Source organism: Rhinolophus hipposideros (genome assembly GCF_964194185.1).
Source record: "Rhinolophus hipposideros genome assembly, chromosome: 14".
NCBI lineage: Eukaryota > Metazoa > Chordata > Mammalia > Chiroptera > Rhinolophidae > Rhinolophus > Rhinolophus hipposideros.
Genome location: NC_138060.1, coordinates 27,461,880 through 27,484,025, shown reverse-complemented (window position 1 = coordinate 27,484,025; position 22,146 = coordinate 27,461,880). Strand labels below are relative to the sequence as shown.

Sequence of the window (22,146 nt, the reverse complement as noted above, 5' to 3'; positions counted from 1 at the left end):
TCATCCTGGGGGTCCCAAATGGGCTCAGGTGGGAGCCTGCTGGAGGCCCTGGCACTCGTTGTGGGAAACCTCAGAATTGCCTAACTCAATTCCATCCTGCAAATAGGACCAGATTTATACATCTAAATTCTAGTCACAGCCATAAACAAATGTGTGCCATGAATATACAAGCTGTCAAAGGAAGTGTGATCAGCTGTTTCTGAGTTTTTTCATTAATATTCATTATCAAGTAGCAGGAGGGAAGGATTAAAAAAAGTGTTAAGAGATGAAAAATTTTAATGGGTATAGTTCTATGCATTAACTTAATTCCTTTTGCATATTAGAGATCTTGGGAATAACACATACATGATAAAAAAAAAAGTGTTTTTCAAAACAGCACAAAAGAATGTATGATGAAAAATGAGTTTCTCTCCCTCCCCAGACTTCAGTCCCACCCACCCCAAAGGTATCACCATCAATTTTCTTACGGATCCTTCCAGAAATTTTAATGCATATACATAATAAAGATGTACATTCATAGATTCTTTTTTTACCCAAAAGATAACATATTATACTGAATCTCCTATATATTTTCTCACTTAATTTCTCTTAGATATTACTTCACATTTGTTCATACACATAAATCTCATGTTTTGCACAAATCTAGAAAAGTTCACCCTCTCACTCTCGCTGTGCTGGTCGTCTATGTGCGTCGGGCTCATAAAACCTGAGTGTTCCATGGAGGCAGAGTTTGAGAACCACTCTTCTTACCCCTCTAGGCTGCTCTGATTCTGGGGCCTGTGGATCTCCCCCAGCCATCCCTTGGTAACTTTTGCCTCAAGTGACAACCTTTATCTAAAAAGACTGCACCCAGTGGGATCTGCAGTAGCCCTCAGAGAAATGTGTCCCCAAGTCTCCTGCCGCCCTCTCTCCTCTCCGCTCCACCTCAGCAGTAAGACCTGCTCCCCATGAGAAAGTGCAGAAATGCTGCCCCGCAAGTATCTGTCAGAAAGGGAGTTTGCAGAATTGGTTTCCCCTGCCACCACTTTTATCGGTGCTGCCTTCCTCGCTCTGTGAGATGTTCCAGCAGGGCGAGTCCCGGACCTCAGGGGGAGGTTCCTCTCCTGGTGCTTCTCAAAATAGCCCGAGCTGGTCGTGGTTTCCTTTCCCTACACGGAAGTTTGTCGACGTCTGGAGTATTTGCTGAGAGATGCGACTTCTCACCTCTCTTCAACTAAGCGGGGATTTGACCTTGGGTGGATCCCTCCATTCCTCTGGACCTCAATTTCCCCATCTGTAAAACGAGAGTCAGATGACATAATTTCTGAACTTGGCCTTCTTGCTCTAGTAGTAAGATTAATATTTATGGAGCACTTATTGTGGGGTCAGGCGCTGTACTTGTCAGGTACCTGTTTTACGTCATGTAATTCCAATTGAACTAGGAAGGAAACAGACTTAGCGGAGATAAGGAAATTGCCCATTATCTGCCTATAAACCGGTAGTGCCTGTATTGGAATCCTAGATTGGTACTACTCCAAGCCTGTGTGCTTAAGACCCACATAATGTCTGTCTGACCGACGATTACTGCCAATAAGAGGGATTCACACATCTCAGTAGGCAGGAGATCATAAAACCTTTAGGTAAACAGTACAAAGAGGATCCCTCCTTAAATGCAAGAAATCAATAAGCTGAAACGTGTATGAATCAATTTTAGAAGGAAAAACCATTCCCCCAGGTGTCAGCAGTTTCATAATTTGGGGGGGCGGGGCTTAGGAAGAGGGCCTGGAAATCTGAAACGCCACTAGGGGGCAGCACTCCTATAGGCAGTTTTCGTCTCTTGTGTCTCCTGGGTCCGTTCAGGAAATCCGAGTCTCAAACCAGTACGCTTTTGCTGCCTTTCAGGTGGCAGATAGATCCTGAGATTTCATCCAGGTCTCAGATTTCAAAGCAGTGTAGACACTCTGCCAACTGTTTTGCCTGCCGTTTTGTCTGTTTGAACTGTGCCCACCACCTAGTGCCCTGACCACTCTGCCCTCCTTTTGCCAGGTGGCTGCCTCCGGAGAGGGCTCCGCCATCAGTGGCTATCTCAGCCGGTGTAAGAAAGGCAAGAGGCACTGGAAGAAGCTCTGGTTTGTCATCAAAGGCAAAGTGCTCTACACCTACATGGCCAGTGAGGTAGTGGTGGTTCGCGCTTTCTCTCCTCCCTCCCTGCAGGCCTGCAGGTTAAGCTGGAGCCTTGGTGTCCATGTGGGCTGTGCACCAGCCCTTGTCACCTCTGTCTGTCCCAAATCTAAGGGATTTACCGTTTCTGTGTGGAGATAAGGTGGTACAGCATGCTGACCTGTGCTCCAAAGTGTGTGAATGTCCCAGGTCCAGCATGCAGTAGAGCCAGGCTCTCTCTCCGTAAGAGAAAGCTGCTTCCTGCTCTCCACTTCAGTTGTTCTGGGACAAAATTCAGCAGCTTGAAGGCAGCTACCAGCGTTTTTTATCTGTGCATTTCTTGTATCAGGGAACTACTGTGGTAACTCTTCTGTTAAATAAAACAATTTATATTTTTATAGAACATCTTACATTTACATCTTCTAAAATATAGGAGAGAGGGCTTTGGAGAGGAAGCCTGCTTCCGGAGTCGACAGGTGTGGGCTGTGCTTGTACAGCAGGCAGTTCCTGACACAGGACAAACCTGTGGGATAATGTGAAAGAGTTCCATGGCCAGGTCCCACCATCTGGTGGCTTCCGCACGCTAAGCCAGCTTTGAAAATGGGACTTCAGTGCATTCTGCACAGCTGCAGAGGGTGGGTGCTTCACTCCATGAGGATGTACACAGAGCGCAGGGCCCCAGCCTTGTCCCCTGACCACAGACGCTGGCTAGTGTGCAGAAGCCACTTCTTTCTCCAGGGCATACAGCTGCCCTAACAAAGGACCTGCACTTGTGACAGCTGCAGTCAGCCCTGTCCTCAGAGGTCCCAGAGGCCAACAGGGACACAGACAGAGGGGACCCACTGTGGGTCTGAGTGACTCAGGCGCTATGTGAGCTGTGCCCTCCCCGAGGGGGCTCTTCACTCACATGTCCACAGATGGGACTTTCTACACTGAGGAGAATTTTGGTCTTTACAGAACAAACGGAAATGTGACGTACGGTCCTTCTACAGCCCAGAGCTGCATCTTCCTGAGCAGGTAGTCCCCAGGTCACTTGCCCGTGTCCTCTGAAAATGGGGTTCTGAGGGAACCCTGAGTAGGCAGTGAGTGGGACTTCCTCAGTCATACTTCTCAGGATCTGTCATATATGAGGCGTGTCGTGGATCTCTAAGATGCGGAGATTTCCCAAACCGGCCTGACCACAGGCCCTTCTTCATGGAGCATCACATAGAACTCTTGTTGCACAGGACACACTTTTGGAAGAAATGCTGGCTTAGATGAACAAAAGCTAGTGATAAATAACCACCAAAGAGAAGTGAATTCTGTCTGAGAACAGAAAGCCCAGTCTCTAGGTTCTGAGCAACAGTTGTCATGGAAGTGACGACATAGGTTGATTTTTAGAAGATGAATTTAAGTATGCTTCCAAAATAGTTTTTTCCACAGAGGAACTTGTACAATTTCTCAATAAGCATATTTCAGGGATGGGACCAACCTTTAAATTCCATCAAAGAAAAAAAGTTTGATAAAGTGGATAGCCAGTTGGCACTGTCTATATTACTGCCGTGAACATGTCACATTCCCTGAGGTGACCCAAAGTTGATGCAACGTGCTATTCAGTAACAGTCCCAGGAGAAAGTGACTGTCAGAAATACGAAGGAATCTCTTTAATTTTTTCCAACATTTTATCATTATAAAAAAATTTTGAACATTGAATGTTGAATTTTCAGTGAACTGTCATATAGCCATCAACTGGATTATACAATTAACATTTTACTATACTTCCTTGATCAAGTATCTATTTATTCATCCCTCTATTCATCTTACTTTTTGATGCTTTTCAAAGTATACTTCCCTCTAAGGATTCAATATTTGCGTAACTTTTTCCTTTTGAAGTGCAATTTACATATAATGAAGTGCACAAATAGGGTCTTGAAGGTACTACTTGATGAGTTTTCTTCATGCATACACCTATAAATTCCCACCGCACCCCTGTCCCAGAGGCAATACACTGTTCTGATTTTTTTCTACCATAGATTAGTTTTGCTTCTGCTAGATCTTTATATAAATGGAATCATGTGTGACTTCCTCCATTCAGTATGATGTTTTTGAGAATCAGTCACATTGCATATAGCCATAGGTCATTCCTTTTTATAGCTGAGTAGTATTCCATTTTGTGAATATACCAGTTTGTTTATCCATTCACTAGTTGAAGGATATTTGGGTTGTTTCCAGTTTGGGGTAATTATCAATAAACCCACTTTAAACTTTTGCATACAGGTTTTTGTATGAAAATAGATTTTTATTTCACCTTGGCTAAATACCTAGGGTTGGACTTTCTGGATCATAGAAAGTTGTATGTTTGGTTTATAAGAAATTACCAGACCTTTTGCAAAATGAGTGGACCAGTTTACATGCCCCACAACAATGCGATGCATATTTGGGAGTTCTGGTTGCTCTCCTTGTTTGTCAGCACTTGGTATTGTCAGTCTTTAATTTTAGCCATTCTGGTGAGGGTATGGTAATATCTCAATGTGGTTTTAATTTATATTTTCCTAGTGACTAATGATATTTTTCATGTGCTTATTAGCCATTATTATATTTCCCTTTGAAAAGTGTCTGTTTAAATCTCTTGTAGGTTAAATCTAAAGTAGGTTGTCCTCCTGTTATGGAAATCTTTATATATCTTGGATACCAGTCTTTTGTCAGCTAAATATTTTGTGAATATTCTCTCTCAGACTGGGGCTTGCCTGTTCATTTTATTAATGAGTGAATCTTTTGGTGAACAGAAGTTTATAACTTCAATGAAATCTAATTTATCCATGTTTTCCTTTATGACTGTTGCTTTCCATGTCCTAAGAAACTTTAGTCTACTACAAGTCACAAAGTAATTCCCTTGTATTTTTTTCTGAAAACTACTGTTTTAGTTTTTACATTTATTTAGGTCTATTTCAAATTTCATTTTTTCCCATATGAATATTCAATTGTTCCAACACCATTTGTTGAAAAGACTTTCCCTATTTTATTATTTTGGTGTCTTTTTTACATATCAAATGACTGAATAAGTGTGGGTCTATTTCTGGGCACTCTATTCTATTTCACTGATATATTTATCTGTCTTTATGCCACCATACTGTCATAATTACTGTAACTTCATCATAAGCCTGAAGTCAGGTTGTGTAAGTCCCCAACTTTGTTCTTTTTAAACATTGTCTTAGGTATTCTAGGTCTTTTGTGTTTCCATATAAACTTGTCAATTTCTACCAAAAAAAAAAAAACCACCACCAAAACTGCTGATATTATGGCAGGGGATTGTTAAATCTATAGATCGGTTTGGGGAGAATTGGCATCTTAACAATATTGAATCTTTCAATTCACGAATATGATATTAATCTTTATTTAGTTCTTTAATTTCTCTTTTAATATTTTGTAGTTTTTAGTATAGCAGTCTTACACTTATGTTCTTGCATTTCTGTTAATTTCATTGCTAAGTATTTTGGTTTTTGGATACAATTTTGAGTAAAGTTCATTTCTAGTTGTTTGCTGCTAGTGTGAAAAATTGATTAACCCAAAAACAAAAAAACAAAAAAAAGAAAATTTTTTTTGAAAAAGAAAAATATTTTTTATTAACCTGTGACCTTGCTGAATTCATTATTAGTTCTAGTAGTTTTATGTTATAATCAATCCTGTCCTTTGTAAGCACAAATAGTTGTACTTCTTCCTTTCTGATCTTTGTCTTTTATTTCTTTTTCTTGCCTTAATGCAATGCCTAGGACCTTCAGAACAGTGTTGAATTTAATTGGAAAAAGTGAACACCCTCTTGCCTTGTTCCCAGTCTTAGGGGAAAAGCATTCCATATGTGACTATTAAGTATGATGTTAGCTGTATGTACTTTATAGATGCCCTTATCAGATGAAGGAAGTTCCCTTCTACTCCTAGTTTGCTGAGAGTTTCTATCATGAGTGGATGTTGAATTTTGTCAAATGTGGTTTTTGATCTAGCAACCTTTAAAAATTGATTCCCTTTTATACACAAACTCTTCTCCCCTCCCTCCTCCTCCCACAAGCATTCTAATATGCTTAATTAATTATATCTCTGTGTGGTTTTATAAAGTTGTATTATGAGTATGTATTTTTACATAAATATGTGTGTATATAAAAATATCTTTATATGTAAAAGCTCTTTTCCCTAGCACTATGATTTTAAGGTCCCTCTGTGTTCTCTGGGACACCTCATCGCACTGTTAGTGTCTTCATAGCGCAGACACCCTGAGCGCTCCATACTGAGGCCCTGCGAACCAGGGTGTGGGGCAGTGAATACAGACTATGTTATCAGAAGTAACTGTAGAAAACTAGGTGAGTCACTGAATGATCAAATCAGAGGAAAGCATGTGGGGTTAGAAGGTGGTCACGAGTCTAAATTCTCACTCTCCCCCTTACTCGCTGGGCGATCTTGCGGAATTGTTTACCTTCTCTGTGCTTCAGTTTCTTCTTAAAATGGGGATGACACCTTCTATGATTGCTGTGAAAATTAAACAAGATAATGTGAAGGTGAAAATGCCTGGACTCGAATAGGCTGTCACAAAATAATTAAGTTTCCTTTTCTCCTCATGCCTGGTCCTGACAGGAAGGGTGGGTGAAGAATATGTGTGCGGTTATTTGACTGTTGCCCAAGCATGCTCCACCCAGAAGGGCTCATCATGCACCTTAAATTGGAGTTGTGAGTGCTAAGCTATTGACTGTACATAGTGCCATGTTTAATACCAGTTTTCCTTTCTGCCCTCTGCAGGACACAGTGGCCATGGAGAGTATGCCTCTGCTCGGGTTCACCATTGCCCCGGAAAAGGAAGAGGGCAGCAGTGAAGTAGGACCTGTTTTCCACCTTTACCACAAGAAAACCCTGTTTTATAGCTTCAGAGCAGAGGACACCAATTCAGCTCAGAGGTACCAAAATACCTCGTCCTGTATTTCTTGCCTCTCTTTCCGAAGGAAACAGGGTGTTCCCAAGACTTTGGCTTCTGTTCTTCTCCAGCCATCCTATCCCATTGAGTCCCTTTGGGCCACAACAGAACAGCGAACTCCCGATTCCCAGTTGTGTGATTCTTTTAAGTTTATGACGATCCATTCAGACAGGCATGCATTGATCCAGCAAACCTTTGCACTGTGTTGCAGGCCTTTGCTAAATGCTGGGAAACATATGAATATGACATGGTTCCTGACCTTAGGCTAATGGTACTCTAGTTTAGCCACTTACAGGTTCTTTGACCAAAGTCACAGGCAGAATCAAGACAACAGGTATCCCCTCTCTTCTGTTTTACAGGTGGATCGAGGCCATGGAAGACGCAAGTGTATTATAGCAGTTATCAAGCGTGTGGACTCAGAATAAACTCTTAGGTTGTTATGTGGACCCTTCTAGAAACCAATCCCTGTCTCCACTCGACTGGACACACATTGGATTCAGCATGGGGGCCTGATCTTTTTTGATGGAAGCCCCTCGCTTACACCTTCACACGTGGAATCCTTAAGGGATGTTTATGGACCGCCCCTTTTCTGTCTTCGTGTTTGCCACCCCACCCCGGCATAAACTATTTCCTTACGCAGCAGTGAGTTAAAACTTAGTAACATGAAGACGTGGGACCAATAGAAAAGTACATTTTAGAAATGCAGGCTTTTTAGTAGAAACAAGCTTTTTCAGTTTTTACTCCTAGTAAATAAACATTGTCACCTTTCACATTGTTGATTTCGGTGCCTCAGGTGAAACAAGAAACAACCAGTAAATAACAGCTACTCTCATTGAAAGCACTTTATTGTTTTACTGAGCTACAACCTTCAATTTTATTTTTTCGAAGAGATCTCCAAGTGAGTCCTGTGGACTAATTTACCACCAGTACTCGACAAGGGTGTACGGAACATTGACTTGTGCAAACCTGGCTGTGGCGACACTCGGAATGGGGGTCCTCCTTACTGCAGATGGTTCTGCGCTGGATAGGAAGGAGAGGACTTCCTCCTCCATTTGATTCTGTGAACCTGTATCCTGACAGGACCTAGTAAGGAGGGACTCCCACCTTCCCATGGTGGTCCTCAACACTGCACCAGTGCTGGAAGCTTGGCTGCTGACAGATCGGCCCCCACCCCGGAGGTCACTGCAAACCCTCCGAAGAGACAGGGTCTGCTTTATTTATTGTGTGCCTTCCTGAGTTTTACCCCACACGAGCTGACAGCGTTATGTTTATAAGAATCTGTTCTTATTTTTGACACGGTAATCTTTTGGCTGTATCACCGAAGCCTTGAGAGAGATAAAAAGAGAGAAAAGAAGATGTGATCAGCAGGTGAATTTGTGGTCTTGGCCAATGGTTCTGAACACGTGAGAGAGCACAGAAGTAGTTGGATTGAAGATAACTCTCTGGGCTCCTGGGGCTCAGTCACCTCCCGCTGATGACTGCTGCTCATTATGCTGGAAGTATTTTTACATAAAACAAATTGGGGGTGGGGGTGGGGAGCGGGTGGGATTCCTTGTTATTCTCATCGAAATAAAAACAATCATATCATTTTCTGATATCCTGTCCCCATCCTCCTGCTACCCTGCCCCCTAAAAAAGCATTTCCCGACAAACCTTTTGTAAAAAGTACTATCTCAAGGAGTAATTTACATTAAATATTTTCAGGGGAATTTTTTTTTCTAGTTGGCCGTTCCTTAAAAACGTTTGCATTAAACAATGATTCAAACTAAGTGATTGATTAGACAAGTCTTTTATTAATTTTTGAGGGCTTAATTCCAATGGAAACATTTTTATCATCAGACATAATTAAATGGCTTTTTAGACCCTCTGTGCATTTTTTAAAAATTTTTTTATAAGTTTCAGGTATTCAAAACAACATAATGATTAGACATTTACAACCCTCACAAAGTGATAACCCCGCCAAGTCTACTACCCATCTGACACCGTACATAGCTATTGCAGTATCACTATTTCCCTATGCTGTACTTTACATCCCAGAACTACACACACACACACACACACACACACACACACACACGTACGCATGCACACGCACTCGCATACACATGCACGTGCACATGAGGTCCGACAAGTTGGTGAACTCATGCTAGAAAGACTGCTACATACCTCATTGCTGAATATCACTACGGTCACCTTCAAAGTCCTCTCCTTGGGAAGCTATGCACCGACGCCAGCGCCCAGTCCACCCTTCAAAGCAATTTTGGAACTCTTTCTGGAATGGCCATCAGAGCCGTCGTCGTATTACCCTTGATGTCCTGAATGTCATCCAAATGTCTTCTTTTCAATATTTCCTTTATATTCGGGTAAAGACAGAAGTCATTGGGGGCCAGATCAGGTGAGTGGGAAGGGAGTTCCAATAGTTATTTGTTTACTGGCTAAAAACTTCCTCACACATAGTCCCATGTGAGCTGGTGCATTGTCGTGATGCAAGAGCCATGAATTGTTGGCAAAAACTTCAGATCGTTTTCATCTAACTTTCACACAGCCTTTTCAGCACTTCCAAATAGTAAACTTGGTTAACTGTCCAGTTGGTACAAATTTATAGTGAATAATCCCTCTGATATCAAAAAAGGTTAGCAACATCGTTTTGACTCTTGATGTGGATTGACAGAACTTTTTGGTCGTAGAGAACTGGCTGACTTCCATTGTGCACTTTGACATTTTGTTTCAGGATTGTACTGGTACACCCATGTTTCATCACCAGTGATAACACAGCCCAAAACATCATCTTGCCTCTCCAAAAGGTCTTGGCAAACTTCGACTCTGCTTTTGTTCATTGGTGAGCTCCTTTGGGACCATTTTTGCACACACCTTTCCCGGGTGCAGGTGTGAGGGCTGAGGCACAGGCTGACTTGCGCATATACACCATTCAAGCCAGTGCTGAGGACCCCGGCAGCCCAGCTACAGCCACTGAAGGGTGATATTATTGTCCTTTCTTCGTCTACTCCAGTTTTTCATTTGATGACAATGTAAATGTCATTGCTGAACACTGAAGCCCTAAATGGAGACTAGAGCCATCTGGGCTAGGAATGGCCAGAATAGAGCCCAAGTTTTTTTCTGCTACAGGTCAAAGTAACAACATGCTGGAATATTCTGTGAATTGATTCAGCCTGTGATGTGCAACTTATGTGATCAGGTAAGCTGCTGTGCTTTCATGCATTAATGGTCAGTTGAGAGATGTGTCCACACTAAGATGTATGTTTTCAAGAGCAAGTAAAAGGAAACCAACCTCACTCTGGTTTAAACAATTAGGAAATTAGCTCGATAAGAGGAGGTGCAAAAGCAGGGCAGATTCAGGGTTCGAGTATCCTGAAGAACCAAGCTCTTTGGGTTTCTCTGACCTGCTGTCCATTGTCAGCTTGATGTCTGGGATGGTTCCCGAGGCTTGTCAGTGACTGCCACCATGGAGGGAGAGCTTGACTTCCTGTAGCTGGCTTTTTCTTCTTCCACACCACACTTATTCCTGCCTTCTCCTGAGCTGGTCACTGGAAAGGGGCCCACTGTGACTGGCACAGATCAGTCAGTTGGGTGGCGGGAGTGGGATGGCTGCTGGGGATTCCCTGTGTCCACCCTCTGGACCACATCTGGAAAGAGTATGGTTTGGATTAGCGTAGTGAAAGGGCTGTGCCTTGCCATGGATTTGGGGGATGATCTGTGACAGAGTAACTTACAGGCCAACTATTTGGGCATCTATCATATACTTTTGCTAAATGTTACTTACTATAAGTGGTATTGGGAGGCTGGTTTGATATTATTGATCTTTTAAGCCCCTAATCTAAGAGAGTTGTTGAATCAGCAGCCAAACAATAGTAACCTCACAGGATCTTAGACCTTTCTGTGATTAGCAAGAAATAATGGCAAGCATCTCTGCATGAAGTGCTCTAAGCACCTTATCACTGTTACTTCATTTAATTTCCCCAGGACCTGCTGAGTCCTATTATTATCCCCATTTTGCAGATGAGGAAACGGGGGGTTAGAAACATTAGGTCACTTGCCCAGATCCCCTTCTCAATAGGTATGGAGTAGGGCCCAGTGTCTACAAGTGCCCCAGGAGACTGCACAGGCAGGTTGGTTATCTGGGGTTGGGTCTAGGGAATTTCATAGAAGAGGTGGTAGTTCAGCTGCACCTTGAGTAAAAACTTAGCTCAGTCATGGGCAATGACCTCAGCTTGTCCCCAGACTGGGAATCTGGTAGAAGTGCCCATTACAGGGTGTATCTGCAGTGTATATTCAGATCTTGGCTCAAGAAAAGTAAGATCCAAGAATGTCTGAAATGACATAGGCATGAGAGCTGGTGCTGGTATCACCACACAGGATTGCAAGACACTTCTTAGAATTCGACACAATACCAAGCATTGTAAGGAGAAATACATGGCCAAAGCAGTGAACATTTGAGGAGGAAACCAGCCTGAGTCAGACACAGGAATACCACAAAGGTGGTGCCCAACTAGTAAAACACCCCCTTCCACAGAACCCTTCACTGGAGAAGCTTAATGAGATCTTGGCCACCGTTATAATGTCCTGGTGATCACGGGAGAGACTTTGCAGAACAAGTTCTCTACATAGTCTTGATCTCTTTCTTGTACAGATAATTTGATGATGTCTTACAGGAAAGGACATTCATTTTGTGTTGACAAAGCAGCACAATAGGCCTCTAATCATCGTTCAAGGATGCTGTTGTAACAGAGCCGGTGTGCAGTGGCCACACCTCCCAGGTGAGAGAGGCTTACACAAAATCAAATCTGTATTAAGAAAGCACTATAAACAACTTTTTTAGCCTTGTTTTTTCAAATTCTGAGAATGGGTCACAACCAGCGCCCCCACCCCCAACCTCCCACTGAAGAGAACAGAACAGCAGAGTATATATCCATCATCCTTAAGGACTATTTTGTGACATTTTTGTTTCAATCGTGTGTGTGTGTGTACACACACACACACACACACACGATATACTGATTGTTGATGTAAAATGTATTTCTACTTAAAGACTGTGGTCAAAAAACTTAAACTAGCTTGAGGATCAGGTAAGAAAATAAAGCACAAAGTAGCAGTAACACACATAATAAGCCAGAACAAAAAACTTTATTAAGGTCACATTCAAATGTAATGATGTATTCCCAGTTTTATTTTTTGAATGCTTCAAAAATATTACAAAGGGGAAAAAAAGTGTAAGATTCAAGGTGAAGCTACACAAATTCTTTTGATCAAGAAATGGATACTATAGCAATTAAAAATAGGAAAACCCTATTATCAATATAAATTATAAAATTCTTCAGGGACTAAGAATTGCAAATATTACAGAGCTTTAAAATAACAACACATTTTATGCTAGGATATCCAATAACGTATTTTCAACAATGATTACTACTATCTTTATATAAAGATTTTATATAAAGATTTATATAAAGATTTTATATAAAGATTTATATAAAGATTTCCAACTAAAGTGCAAACTGCCCTAAATGACCTCAACGTCTCTTCAAAATTGGGATTTCACCTTCAAAGTACAATTCACATTCTCTCCAAAAGTGGACTCAAGAGGGAAGTTCATCTAATACCCTTAACAGTTGTATCCCAAAATCTGTCTTCTGGTAAACTGTAGGCAATAAGCCATGAGTTCCTTAGAATTCTTAAATAGCAGATATGAGCAATATATCAGGATTTAAAAGAACTGCCATCTCCAGTAAATGTGTGGCCCTTCAAATCAAATGACATACTTAACCCCTAACAATACCACACTAAAATTCATGAATGTGTAATGGAGCTGCCCTGCTGTGAGAAATCATACATGAAAAAATAAATTATCTCTTGATTGCTATAGTAATTGACTATGCCCCAAAGCATGACAGTTGATTATTCCAACATGTATAATTATGAAAGTTATTATAGGCATAGATTAGACAGCTCTTTTAAAGATACAGCTACAACACGTCAGTGTGAGCCTGAATCTTATTTTATGGGGCAAGGTGAAAAATGACCATTAGTTTACACTACAGCAATTTGACTAAATCTCAAACTTTCACCCTACTCAACAAAGGTCTTCTATTTTTACAATTATCAAAATACCACTCTCATCCTATGAGTCAATTCCTTGTTACATATGATCAGAAATACATCCGCTCCTGACAAAAAGAAGTGAGGAAAACAGCCTTTTAAATAACAATTTTAAAAAGCCTCCCCCCACCCCCGATATGTCCCTTGACGATGTAAAGCTTTGTGGAAAATTTTAAGAGAAAAGTCATTTTCCTTTTAGGAAAACTATAGGGATAAAACTTGTAATAAAGGATATAACATACCATGTTTTTTGACAAGTTTTCTTTGGGAGAAAAATCACAATAGATAAAACATTTGCTAAATAGCATATTTCAGATTTATAAACTTAACATTGTGGATTAAACATTTAAAGTTTATTATATAATTTAATAATTATAATTTAATAATTATAATTGTGTAATAATTTATATGTTATAAATTATTACATAATTTAAGGTGTTCAATTCAGGGTTTCAAAGTCAAGTTTTGAGCTTTGTGTTCAGCAGCTTTTGTGAATGCCTCATTTTCCCACTTACAGAAATGCTCACCCATGCTTCCTTCCACACCCACCCTGGTTAAGTCGTGCAGCCTCAAGTGACCTTGGAGCAAACTGGGGAGTTAGATCTCTTGTCCAGAGTCCCACAAACAGTTAATGGAAAATCTGGAATGTGGTGAGACATTAAGGCTGCTCTCCGCTCTGCCACCACCACCCTCCTCAGCTGAAAGGTTAACTAATTTTCAGTCATTCTGGAAAGGCTCTGCTGATTGAAACCTGATACACAGTTGACTGATACTGACTTTCCTAATACAGAAAAATGCTGATTACCTGAGTCATAACCAAAACATTTATGAAGACATCAAATTTCATGTTGAAACTTCAGAAAACATATTTATTTCCAAGATTAATTAGCTGGAAAGAAAGGTTAGTAAGATCAGTTTGTTTCCTGGTGCTAGAAATTTTCAGTCGACTCCATTGGAATAAGGGAGAGTAAGTGGCTGAATGTTGTATATGTAAGCCTATGAAAATGCTAAAGGACTTTGGAACACCCAGGGACCATTTTAGCCATGTGTGGGGACAGAGCCAGGAGAGCAGTTTCCAGGCTCTCTGCCTCACGTGGAAAGGTGCTGGCTCAGGTAGTAAATGGCCATCAACTGTGACTGGATGGCTGTCAGCGGTGGCTAGTTGGCCATCAGCTGTAACCAGTGAGCCACTGGCCACTAATATAACTGCTGTGACTACGCTAGCAGCGAATGGGGGCTAGCAAGAAGATGGTGGCTGAGCTAGCAAGCGCAGATTGCCGTTAGCACAGCGGATTGCAGCTAGCAAGTGAGGTTGGTTGGCAGAGAAGCAAGCGGACGGCGGGTTGCGGACCATGTGGCTCCTGCTTCCAGTGTCTCCAACCCAGCCGCCAGCGAGACTATAGTGGTGTGACTCCCCTATCTATGGCTCCGTAGGTGTTCCTTTTTGGCCTCACCGTGTCCTGCGTTATGTGGGGAGCGGGACCAGAGACCCCGCATGGCACCCTGCATGACACTGTGACTGCAGGCTTGGCATAGGACTAAGCACTAGACTCATGGTTATTTACTTGTAGGAGTTCACAACCTGAGAAGTCAAATACAAACACTCTCTGCAAGGGTGACTTCTGAGTTGGGGTTTGACATACAAGGAGGGAGTTGTCTTACAGAAAAAGGCGGTTGGAGAGGCCCCCGGAGGCAGAGAGCAGAATGAGTGAGCTGTGTGAGAATGAGGAGGACACCATGCAATGAATTCGGGGAATGGGGTAGTTCCGAACTGCCAGAGTGCAGGGAGAAATCATAAAAGCAGATGACACAAGGCTATTTGGGGCCAGGTCATTCAGGGCTATTGCACCTAATCCCGTAGTTACCAGGAAACTGTGGGAGCCTTCAGATGCTTTAAAAAATAGGTGACAGGAACAGATCGAAGTTTTAGAAAGACGACTCAGGTCCTCATTTCAGACTCATTGAACACATGACCTAGAATCTGTTGTCAAAGATGGCCACCACAATAGATACCCCCTGCATGTTCTTCTTACAATATGACTTTGACACTCTTCCCATGAGTCGTGGAGTATACATCTCTTCCCCTTGAACCCAGACAGACTTTTGTGACAGTTCAGTAAGTAGCAAACAGAGGAAGTGACTCTGTAAAATGCCCCTCTGTTCTCTTGTGACTCTCGCTTTTGGAATGCATCCACCATGCTACAAGGAAGTCCAAGTCACGTGGAAAGGCCATGTGTCAGGGTTCATGCTACCAGCCAGCATCAACCACGAGACATACACAGGGGCCTTTCAGATGACTCCAGCTCCAGCCACTGACTGCAGTGAGAGGCCCAGAGAGAACCGCCTATCTGAGCCCCCTAGAATTGCAAGCTAATGATCGTTGGGTTTTAAGTCACTGGGTTTGGATGGTTAGTTACGCAGTGATAAACAGGAAACACGCATTTCTTGGCTCCCTCCCAAAACCCACTAAAAGGACAGTAAATAAAGATATAAAGGACAAAGAGAATGCAAGAGGAGGCAGAGCTTATGGAAAATGTCAACTCATTTTTAGACCATATAACTGGCAGCTCGCTTGGCAGAGCAGAAAGCTAACAGCAAAGTCACGGCAGGGAAGGATGCCGGTGAGACACGAGTGCCCCTGTCCCTGGAAGCACGGGTGTCTGGGAAGCCCAAGGTGGGATTAAAGACAGGAGGACCAGCTGAGTGTCTCGGTAAGTAGTCACGAGTCCCTCAGGTCTCCTAACCCCACCCTATGCAGACAAGTGACTGTCCTTCCCCCACGCTGGCAGGAGACAGGAGTTTTATTCTCTGGAAACAAGAACTAGAAAAGGAACAGGTTCCCACCCCCAACACACATATACTTACTCTCTCTGGATTCAGCCCCTAGACATGGACTATTTCCTACCTGCCAAGTTCCCTTTCTATGGCAGATGAAAATGTATGCTCAATAGAAGGAATCAGAATTCTTCCAGTTTGTTTTTATTGGAAGACTACCACTGAATGATGCTCTAATCTCAAGGTGGCTGGAAAGACCTACTATGAAGGACTTTGAATGGCCCTGGCTCAGGGGTTTGAATTTTATCTGGTCAGAGGTCCCAAACTGGTTGAGCCCAGAACCACGCTTAAGAGATGCTGCTTGGCCTGCATAGTTTAAAAACCATTTATCAATTGCCAACATTTTAAAGCTAAGAGATTTCACATGTACAAATCTGATTTCTGGTTTCTCTTGAGAAATCCAAAGACACATCATCTCTGGGACACATTCCAGGTGCTGCTGAGGGGCTGCCCCTATAAGTAGCTAGTGAGCTCCTGGGTGTCACTGCCACCATGTAACACACTAATGGTGTTTGTATCAGTTTCCCAACCTCCCTTTAGATACCTGCCCAGCTTCACCTCCCACCGCTCCCACACCTTACTCTGAGTTTTCACTTCAGCCCTAAGCAATGTATGCAGAACCGTTCAAGAACTAGATAAATAGAAGAGGAATGGCTCCGTTTCAGAACTCAAGCAGCAGGAGGAGGGAGGGAAGAGGAGGCAGCTTGTATGAGACTGGTTAGGAAGGTCAGGAAACCATTGCAGTGGCAAAGAGATAAGACCTATACCAGGGAAGGATGTGGGAGAGGCCAAATGTGGAGGGAGAATCAAGAGGCTTTGGATTGTTTAGACCTCAGTCCCGACAATGTACCTAGAACCTCTTCATAGCCAGAAGCCATCTCTCCCCAAGACTGTGGGGTTGAAATAATGTCTTCTTTAAGAAACTCAACAAAACAAACTCAAGGAATGCCACGATTTAACTTTTAGACTTCTCAAGTGAAAGGCTGGCAGCACCGAAGTGGGTACTGGGCTAGGAAAGAATTACCAAGCCTTAAGACTGAGTACCTAATTAGGTGACATTAAAAGACATCCCTCTGAGCCACCCATATTCTACAACAAGGGACTGAGCACAGGTGCATTTTTTTTAAGAAGATAATCTAATTTTCCATCATGCTCCAAGATATATGGGCCAAGTACAACTTGGAAATAACACCTTTTTAAGGCCCAGGAAAGCCCAGGTCAGAAACTAAAGGGGCATGACTCTGAGTAAAAGCCATTCTGGAAGTGGCTGTGTTCCTATATGACCAACCCACCACAGGGTCAATTTTTATCTTTCCTTTCTGGAAACAACAAGGGTCATTTATAAAGAAGTCAAAACTTCCCTAAGCAGCCTCCTACTGTGACAGCACTTGACTTTGACAGAATTATGGAAGTGAACAGAAGAGAAGAAATAAACAGAAATAACTATTAATAAATGTTCCACAACTTGCTACCCGTGTGACCTTGGAAAAGTCATCCTCCCTGTTTATCAGCCTTTTCAACTGTAAAAACAAGTTAATATAATTATTGTGAAGATTAAACAGGATAGTGTGTAGTATAAGGAATGTGCAATCTGGTATTCTGCAATTATATCTGTTCAGATTCCACATTCCTAAAAAATACAACTAATAATTATATGAATTTTAAATATTTTATAAACATGCCATAATTACATAAATGAAAGAAGTTTCATAAAATATTACTATACATAGTAATAAAGCAAAGCTATAAAAGAAAAATGGATACAAAGTTGTACATAAGTACTTATGAATGTAATTATTAGGCCTTTCTATTCTATGAAAATAAAAAGGAAAACCATTTTTTATGCTATCACAAAAGCAGTACCCTTACTAGTAAAAAATCCTCTGCTTGGTAACAGTCATTTGAAAATTTTAGCACATCTATAACTATTGTTTAATCAAAATTTGATTTTGACTCTATCATTTAAATGTAAATCTAAAATAACCTTGGATGGCAAAGAAAGTGTTTACTCTGTGATAGGTACAAAAGGAAACTGCATGATCCAGTTCCTGCTCTCAGAAACTCAAAGGCAAGTCAATTAATGATTGACTGCAGAACAGACTGGTTAAGTGGGAGGGGGGGAGAAACCTGCCCAGAGGACCACAGAGGCAGAGGGAACATCTGGGTCTCATGCACAGAGCACTGTGCCCCGAGCTACAAGCCCCAGGCTTGCATCCCAGCTCAAGGAAGTAACCAAACTTTGTTTTCATTGAGTCTATCTGCAAAAATGGGACGATGATGTGAATATTGTTCACCATGTACTGCTGCTGGGAAAAACATTCATTCAGTAAATGCCTATTCCATATCCACTCTGTACTAGGTACTGTGCATGTTTCAAGGGCTGAGACAGAGGATCAAAGCACGTCTCCATATAGGACTCAGTCTGGGTGAGTGCCAAGATGATCAATGCACACACAGGACTGGGAACTGCTAGATATAGCATCACTACCTCTGGCTTTGTCTTCAGGCAAAGTCAGAGTTAAAAAGAAAAATTCTTCTAACCTGCATTTCAAAAGGTGAAACAAAGTTTTATCTGATTTTTTTGCCAGTTAATTATTTTTGGAATTAAATCAGTGGTTCAGACATACAGTGTGCAGCAGAATTCTCTGTGATGCTCAGTAGAAGTGCTGATGCCAGGCCCCACCCAAAGCTCACTGCTTCAGAACCACTGGAGGCCTGGCCGCTCTGAAGTACATCCCCCAGTCAAGAACCCTTTATTTTAAAGGCTGATAAAACAATGTTAAAAGAACCATTAATGCAAATGTGGATACTTCTTATTAATAGACAAAGAAAGAAAAGTATAGCCAGTATAATACAACTTGGGTATCTTTTGTGATTATAAAATCCAAGTATCACAAAGCCACTTAAAGAGTTCTTACTAAAAAGACTTCTAGCAAAAACACAATACAGCAAAAAAATGGCACTATGGCAGTGCTGACCTCAGCTGCAGAGGCTTCTTACCTGCTGATATTATTGCAATCTGTGTGTGTACACGTGCATCTGTTTTAAGAGAAACAAAAACCACTCAAGCAGGTTAAAATTATGAACTCTTGCTACTACTTTTAATATTAAACTAATTTTTTACTGAGAATTTACTGAATGCTATTATAAACAGGTTAGACTGATACAACATAGTTTAGAGCATAAACCTTAACATCAAAAGGCCTAGATCAGCGCCCTGGCTTCACTTACTACACCTATAGCATTGGGCAGGTTGCCTTACTTATCTGAACCTCAGTTCCTGCACCTCAGTAAAATAGAAATAAGTGTCTTGTTCAGAGATGCTGAGTATTAAATGAAGAAAATGAAGAAAACTATAAGCAATCACAGAAACATTGCTTAGTATTTATTTCAAAATCTAGTACAACTGTAGTGTGTTTGCAAAAAAAAACCCCAAAACTCATTGATGTGTGAGTTTTTATACTGTGTCTAGACGCAATATTTAACATTGAACACTTAATTTTTGAAAAAATTCCACAATTGCAAAGCAGTCCATGTACCATCAAAATACTACTACCTTAGGCACATCACTCAATCTTTCTGGTTCTCATCACTTCTGTAAAATCTTCCTGACATGAGGATTTGACTTTCATCTCTTGAGGCCCCTTCCAACTGGAGCATGTGTAGTTCACCATGACATTACAAGATTTAACTCTTGTCCCTACTTACATCCTTGCAAGGTGAGAACAAGGAAGGGGAAATCGGTGGTTAAAGCATTTCTTGTCAAATAGAAATAATATAAGATCATGGACAAAATACTCAAAGTTAGGGTCACCCCGATAAAAGCCCAAACGGCTACTGTTTAAGGCAAATGATTAACCCATGCATTTTGGAGTCAGTACTCATTCATAATAAACGAGACAGTGCGGGGGGGAAAAACAATTAGCAGAGGATCTTTGGTCTACAAAGCATGGTGATTAAGGAGAGTCCAGCCTAAACACTTCAGGGCATCTAGAAGAGCAGTCTGCACCTTCCAAAGCAAGTCAAAACCATAACTTAAAAGATAAATATCTAAGGAAAACCTATAATTTAAGGTTCAACAGAAGCAATTTCCTTTATATATTTAAGCAATTTTGCAGAGCGTCCCTTTATGTGTATTTGTGTATCACTATTTAGCAGTTCTAAATCTCGAGGGGGAGGCATGGACTTACGATTTGGGTACGTTCACTAAAAGACCATAAAAAGTTTTGGAGGGTTTCAACACTTAACCTGATGATACTAGAAGCTGGCGCATCCTCGGACCTTTAAAACATCAATAAAATACCACGTGTACCGAGTAGGACCCAAACAATGAAATACCCACCCAATACACCACCCCCTTCCGACCCACAGGCGCTCCGGTGTGTGACTGCAATCAACAAACGGCAATTCTTCAATCAACAAACACAAAGGCTTCAGCTCGGCAGGAGACCGGGGCGGAGGGCCGCGGAGAGAACACAATCCCAGCCCGGCCTCGAGGAATTCGCAGTCCCCTGGGAGGAGCGGGCTCGCTTCCGAACACCGGTGCTCGGAGTCCCCAGGTTTTTCAACCGACCGACCCGCCCTTTATGCCGAGAACAGTGGCGGCCGCGCCATTTCAATTCCAAGTCTTCTGACAGCCGTGCCGGCCGCGTCCCAGCCGGAGGCCCTCCAAGCAGACAGCGCGGACCTCAGGGCCGCCGCCGCCGCCGCCGCCGCCGGGCCCGCGGGCCGCGAGGGGCCGGATGGAGCAGCGCCGGCCGCGGCGTTCCGGGCGCGAGCGCGCGCGCGCGCGGCTCAGCCAATCGCGAGCTCGCCCGCCCCCCGCGGCCGCGGCGAGGCTGGCGCAGGGAAGAGGAAGAAGAACATTCGCCCTCCTCCTACCAGCGCGCGGGCGGCGGCGGCGGCGGCACCGGGGTCACGAACTCTGACCTTTCACTGACAAAAACAATAACAAACCCCCCCTTCCCCGCGACCCCAGCGGTGCCCCCGGGCCCGCCCCCGCTCCCACCTCGGCGTCTCGTCTCTCGCCCGCTGCCCAGCGAGCCTGCGGCCCCGGGGCTCCCGCCATCCGCTAACGCCGGGAGCCCGGCCTCCCCGCGCCCTGCCCTCCGCGCCGGGGGCCGCCCGCCGCAGACACGGGACCTGCTTTGAGGCCGCTTTGGCGCCAAATCCCGAGGTAAAATTGAAAAAGGGCCGGGGCGGGCTCGGGCCGGCGTTGGAGGGGGCGGGCCTGGCGCGCGGACATGGAGGCGCCGTGGCGGCGGCTGAACCCGACCCTTTTACCTTTGCCACGGGGCGGTGGCGGCGGCGCCGGACGCTTTGCATAGTGGGCCGGGCCGCTCCCCTCCCCTCCCTGCCCGCGCCGGGCGAAGCGAGCCGGCTCCCTCTGACCGGCCCGGCCGGCGTGAGGGTGGGGGCGGAGGGGGAATGGCCGCGGCCCCGCCTCACAGTTGGCCCTCCGCCAGCGCCGCCATTTTGTTCTCGACGGAGATGGTTCTGGCTGGGTTGGGCTCGCCTCCTCCTCCTTCTCAGCTTCCTCCTCCCTGCAGTCCCTCCTTCCCTCACTCCTCGTCCCTCCGCTCTCTGTGTGTCGTTGGCGGCCGCCGCGGCCCAACCGCCGTTTTTTCTGAAAAGAGGGTGGAGGAAAAAGGAAGGCGGGTACGAGGTGCGACCTCGTGAGCGACGGCTGGGCCAACCAATTGGTACTCTGCTGTGGCCTGCGGCCCCGCCCCCCACCCCAAGTTCTGTTGATTGGCTCGGGGAGGAGAGGGCGGTCCCCACGGGGCGCAGCTCGGAGACTCCGGTGCGGCGTCCTGCTCGGGGCGCTGGGGGCGGGGCGCGCGGGGGCGCGGCAGAAGTGGATCTGGGGCGCGCGGGGCGCCGTGAAGGGCCGAGCGGCTTCCTTTGACCTGGAATGCGTCCAAAATGAGTATTGTAGAACAATAGTAATCAAGGTGACGAAGCAGCTTGGATCCACGGTGCTGGCCCGTGGGAAGGGCTTTTCGGAATCGACAGCTTTCACGGCTCCTGTCCGTATTTCCGGCGCGACTGCGGGCGAAGCCTATTTCTGAAGCTCGGTTTCATAGATTGTAAAATGGGGAGAATGAGCCTTCTTGCTAGGCC

General features: G+C 43.8%; 2 protein-coding genes and 1 long non-coding RNA gene across 10 annotated transcripts in view; 2 read left to right on the top strand and 1 right to left on the bottom strand.

Annotated features, from left to right (window-relative positions):
- Nucleotides 1–8,941, top strand: part of FGD5 (FYVE, RhoGEF and PH domain containing 5) — a 107,075-nt gene extending 98,134 nt beyond the window's left edge. For both annotated transcript variants that reach the window (XM_081071659.1, XM_081071660.1), the window contains exons 19-21: nt 2,026–2,154; nt 6,904–7,058; nt 7,435–8,941. In XM_081071659.1, coding sequence (XP_080927785.1) covers nt 2,026–2,154; nt 6,904–7,058; nt 7,435–7,471 — 321 coding nt within the window. In that variant the 3' untranslated portion in view covers nt 7,472–8,941. The remainder of the gene's footprint in view (nt 1–2,025; nt 2,155–6,903; nt 7,059–7,434) is intronic.
- On the bottom strand, nt 466–21,651 carry LOC308507142. The gene is made up of 3 exons (XR_013994845.1): nt 21,307–21,651; nt 9,241–10,718; nt 466–1,273 (listed from the first exon to the last, which is right to left on the bottom strand). It is a non-coding gene; the product is annotated as an uncharacterized lncRNA (long non-coding RNA).
- Nucleotides 20,849–22,146, top strand: part of NR2C2 (nuclear receptor subfamily 2 group C member 2) — a 72,151-nt gene continuing 70,853 nt past the window's right edge. For 4 of the 7 annotated variants that reach the window (XM_081071663.1, XM_081071662.1, XM_081071667.1 and 1 more), the window contains exon 1: nt 20,849–21,199. The gene's annotated coding sequence lies outside the window, so the exon portion shown is untranslated. The remainder of the gene's footprint in view (nt 21,200–22,146) is intronic. The other 3 variants (XR_013994836.1, XR_013994837.1, XM_081071666.1) reach the window with 1 other exon arrangement.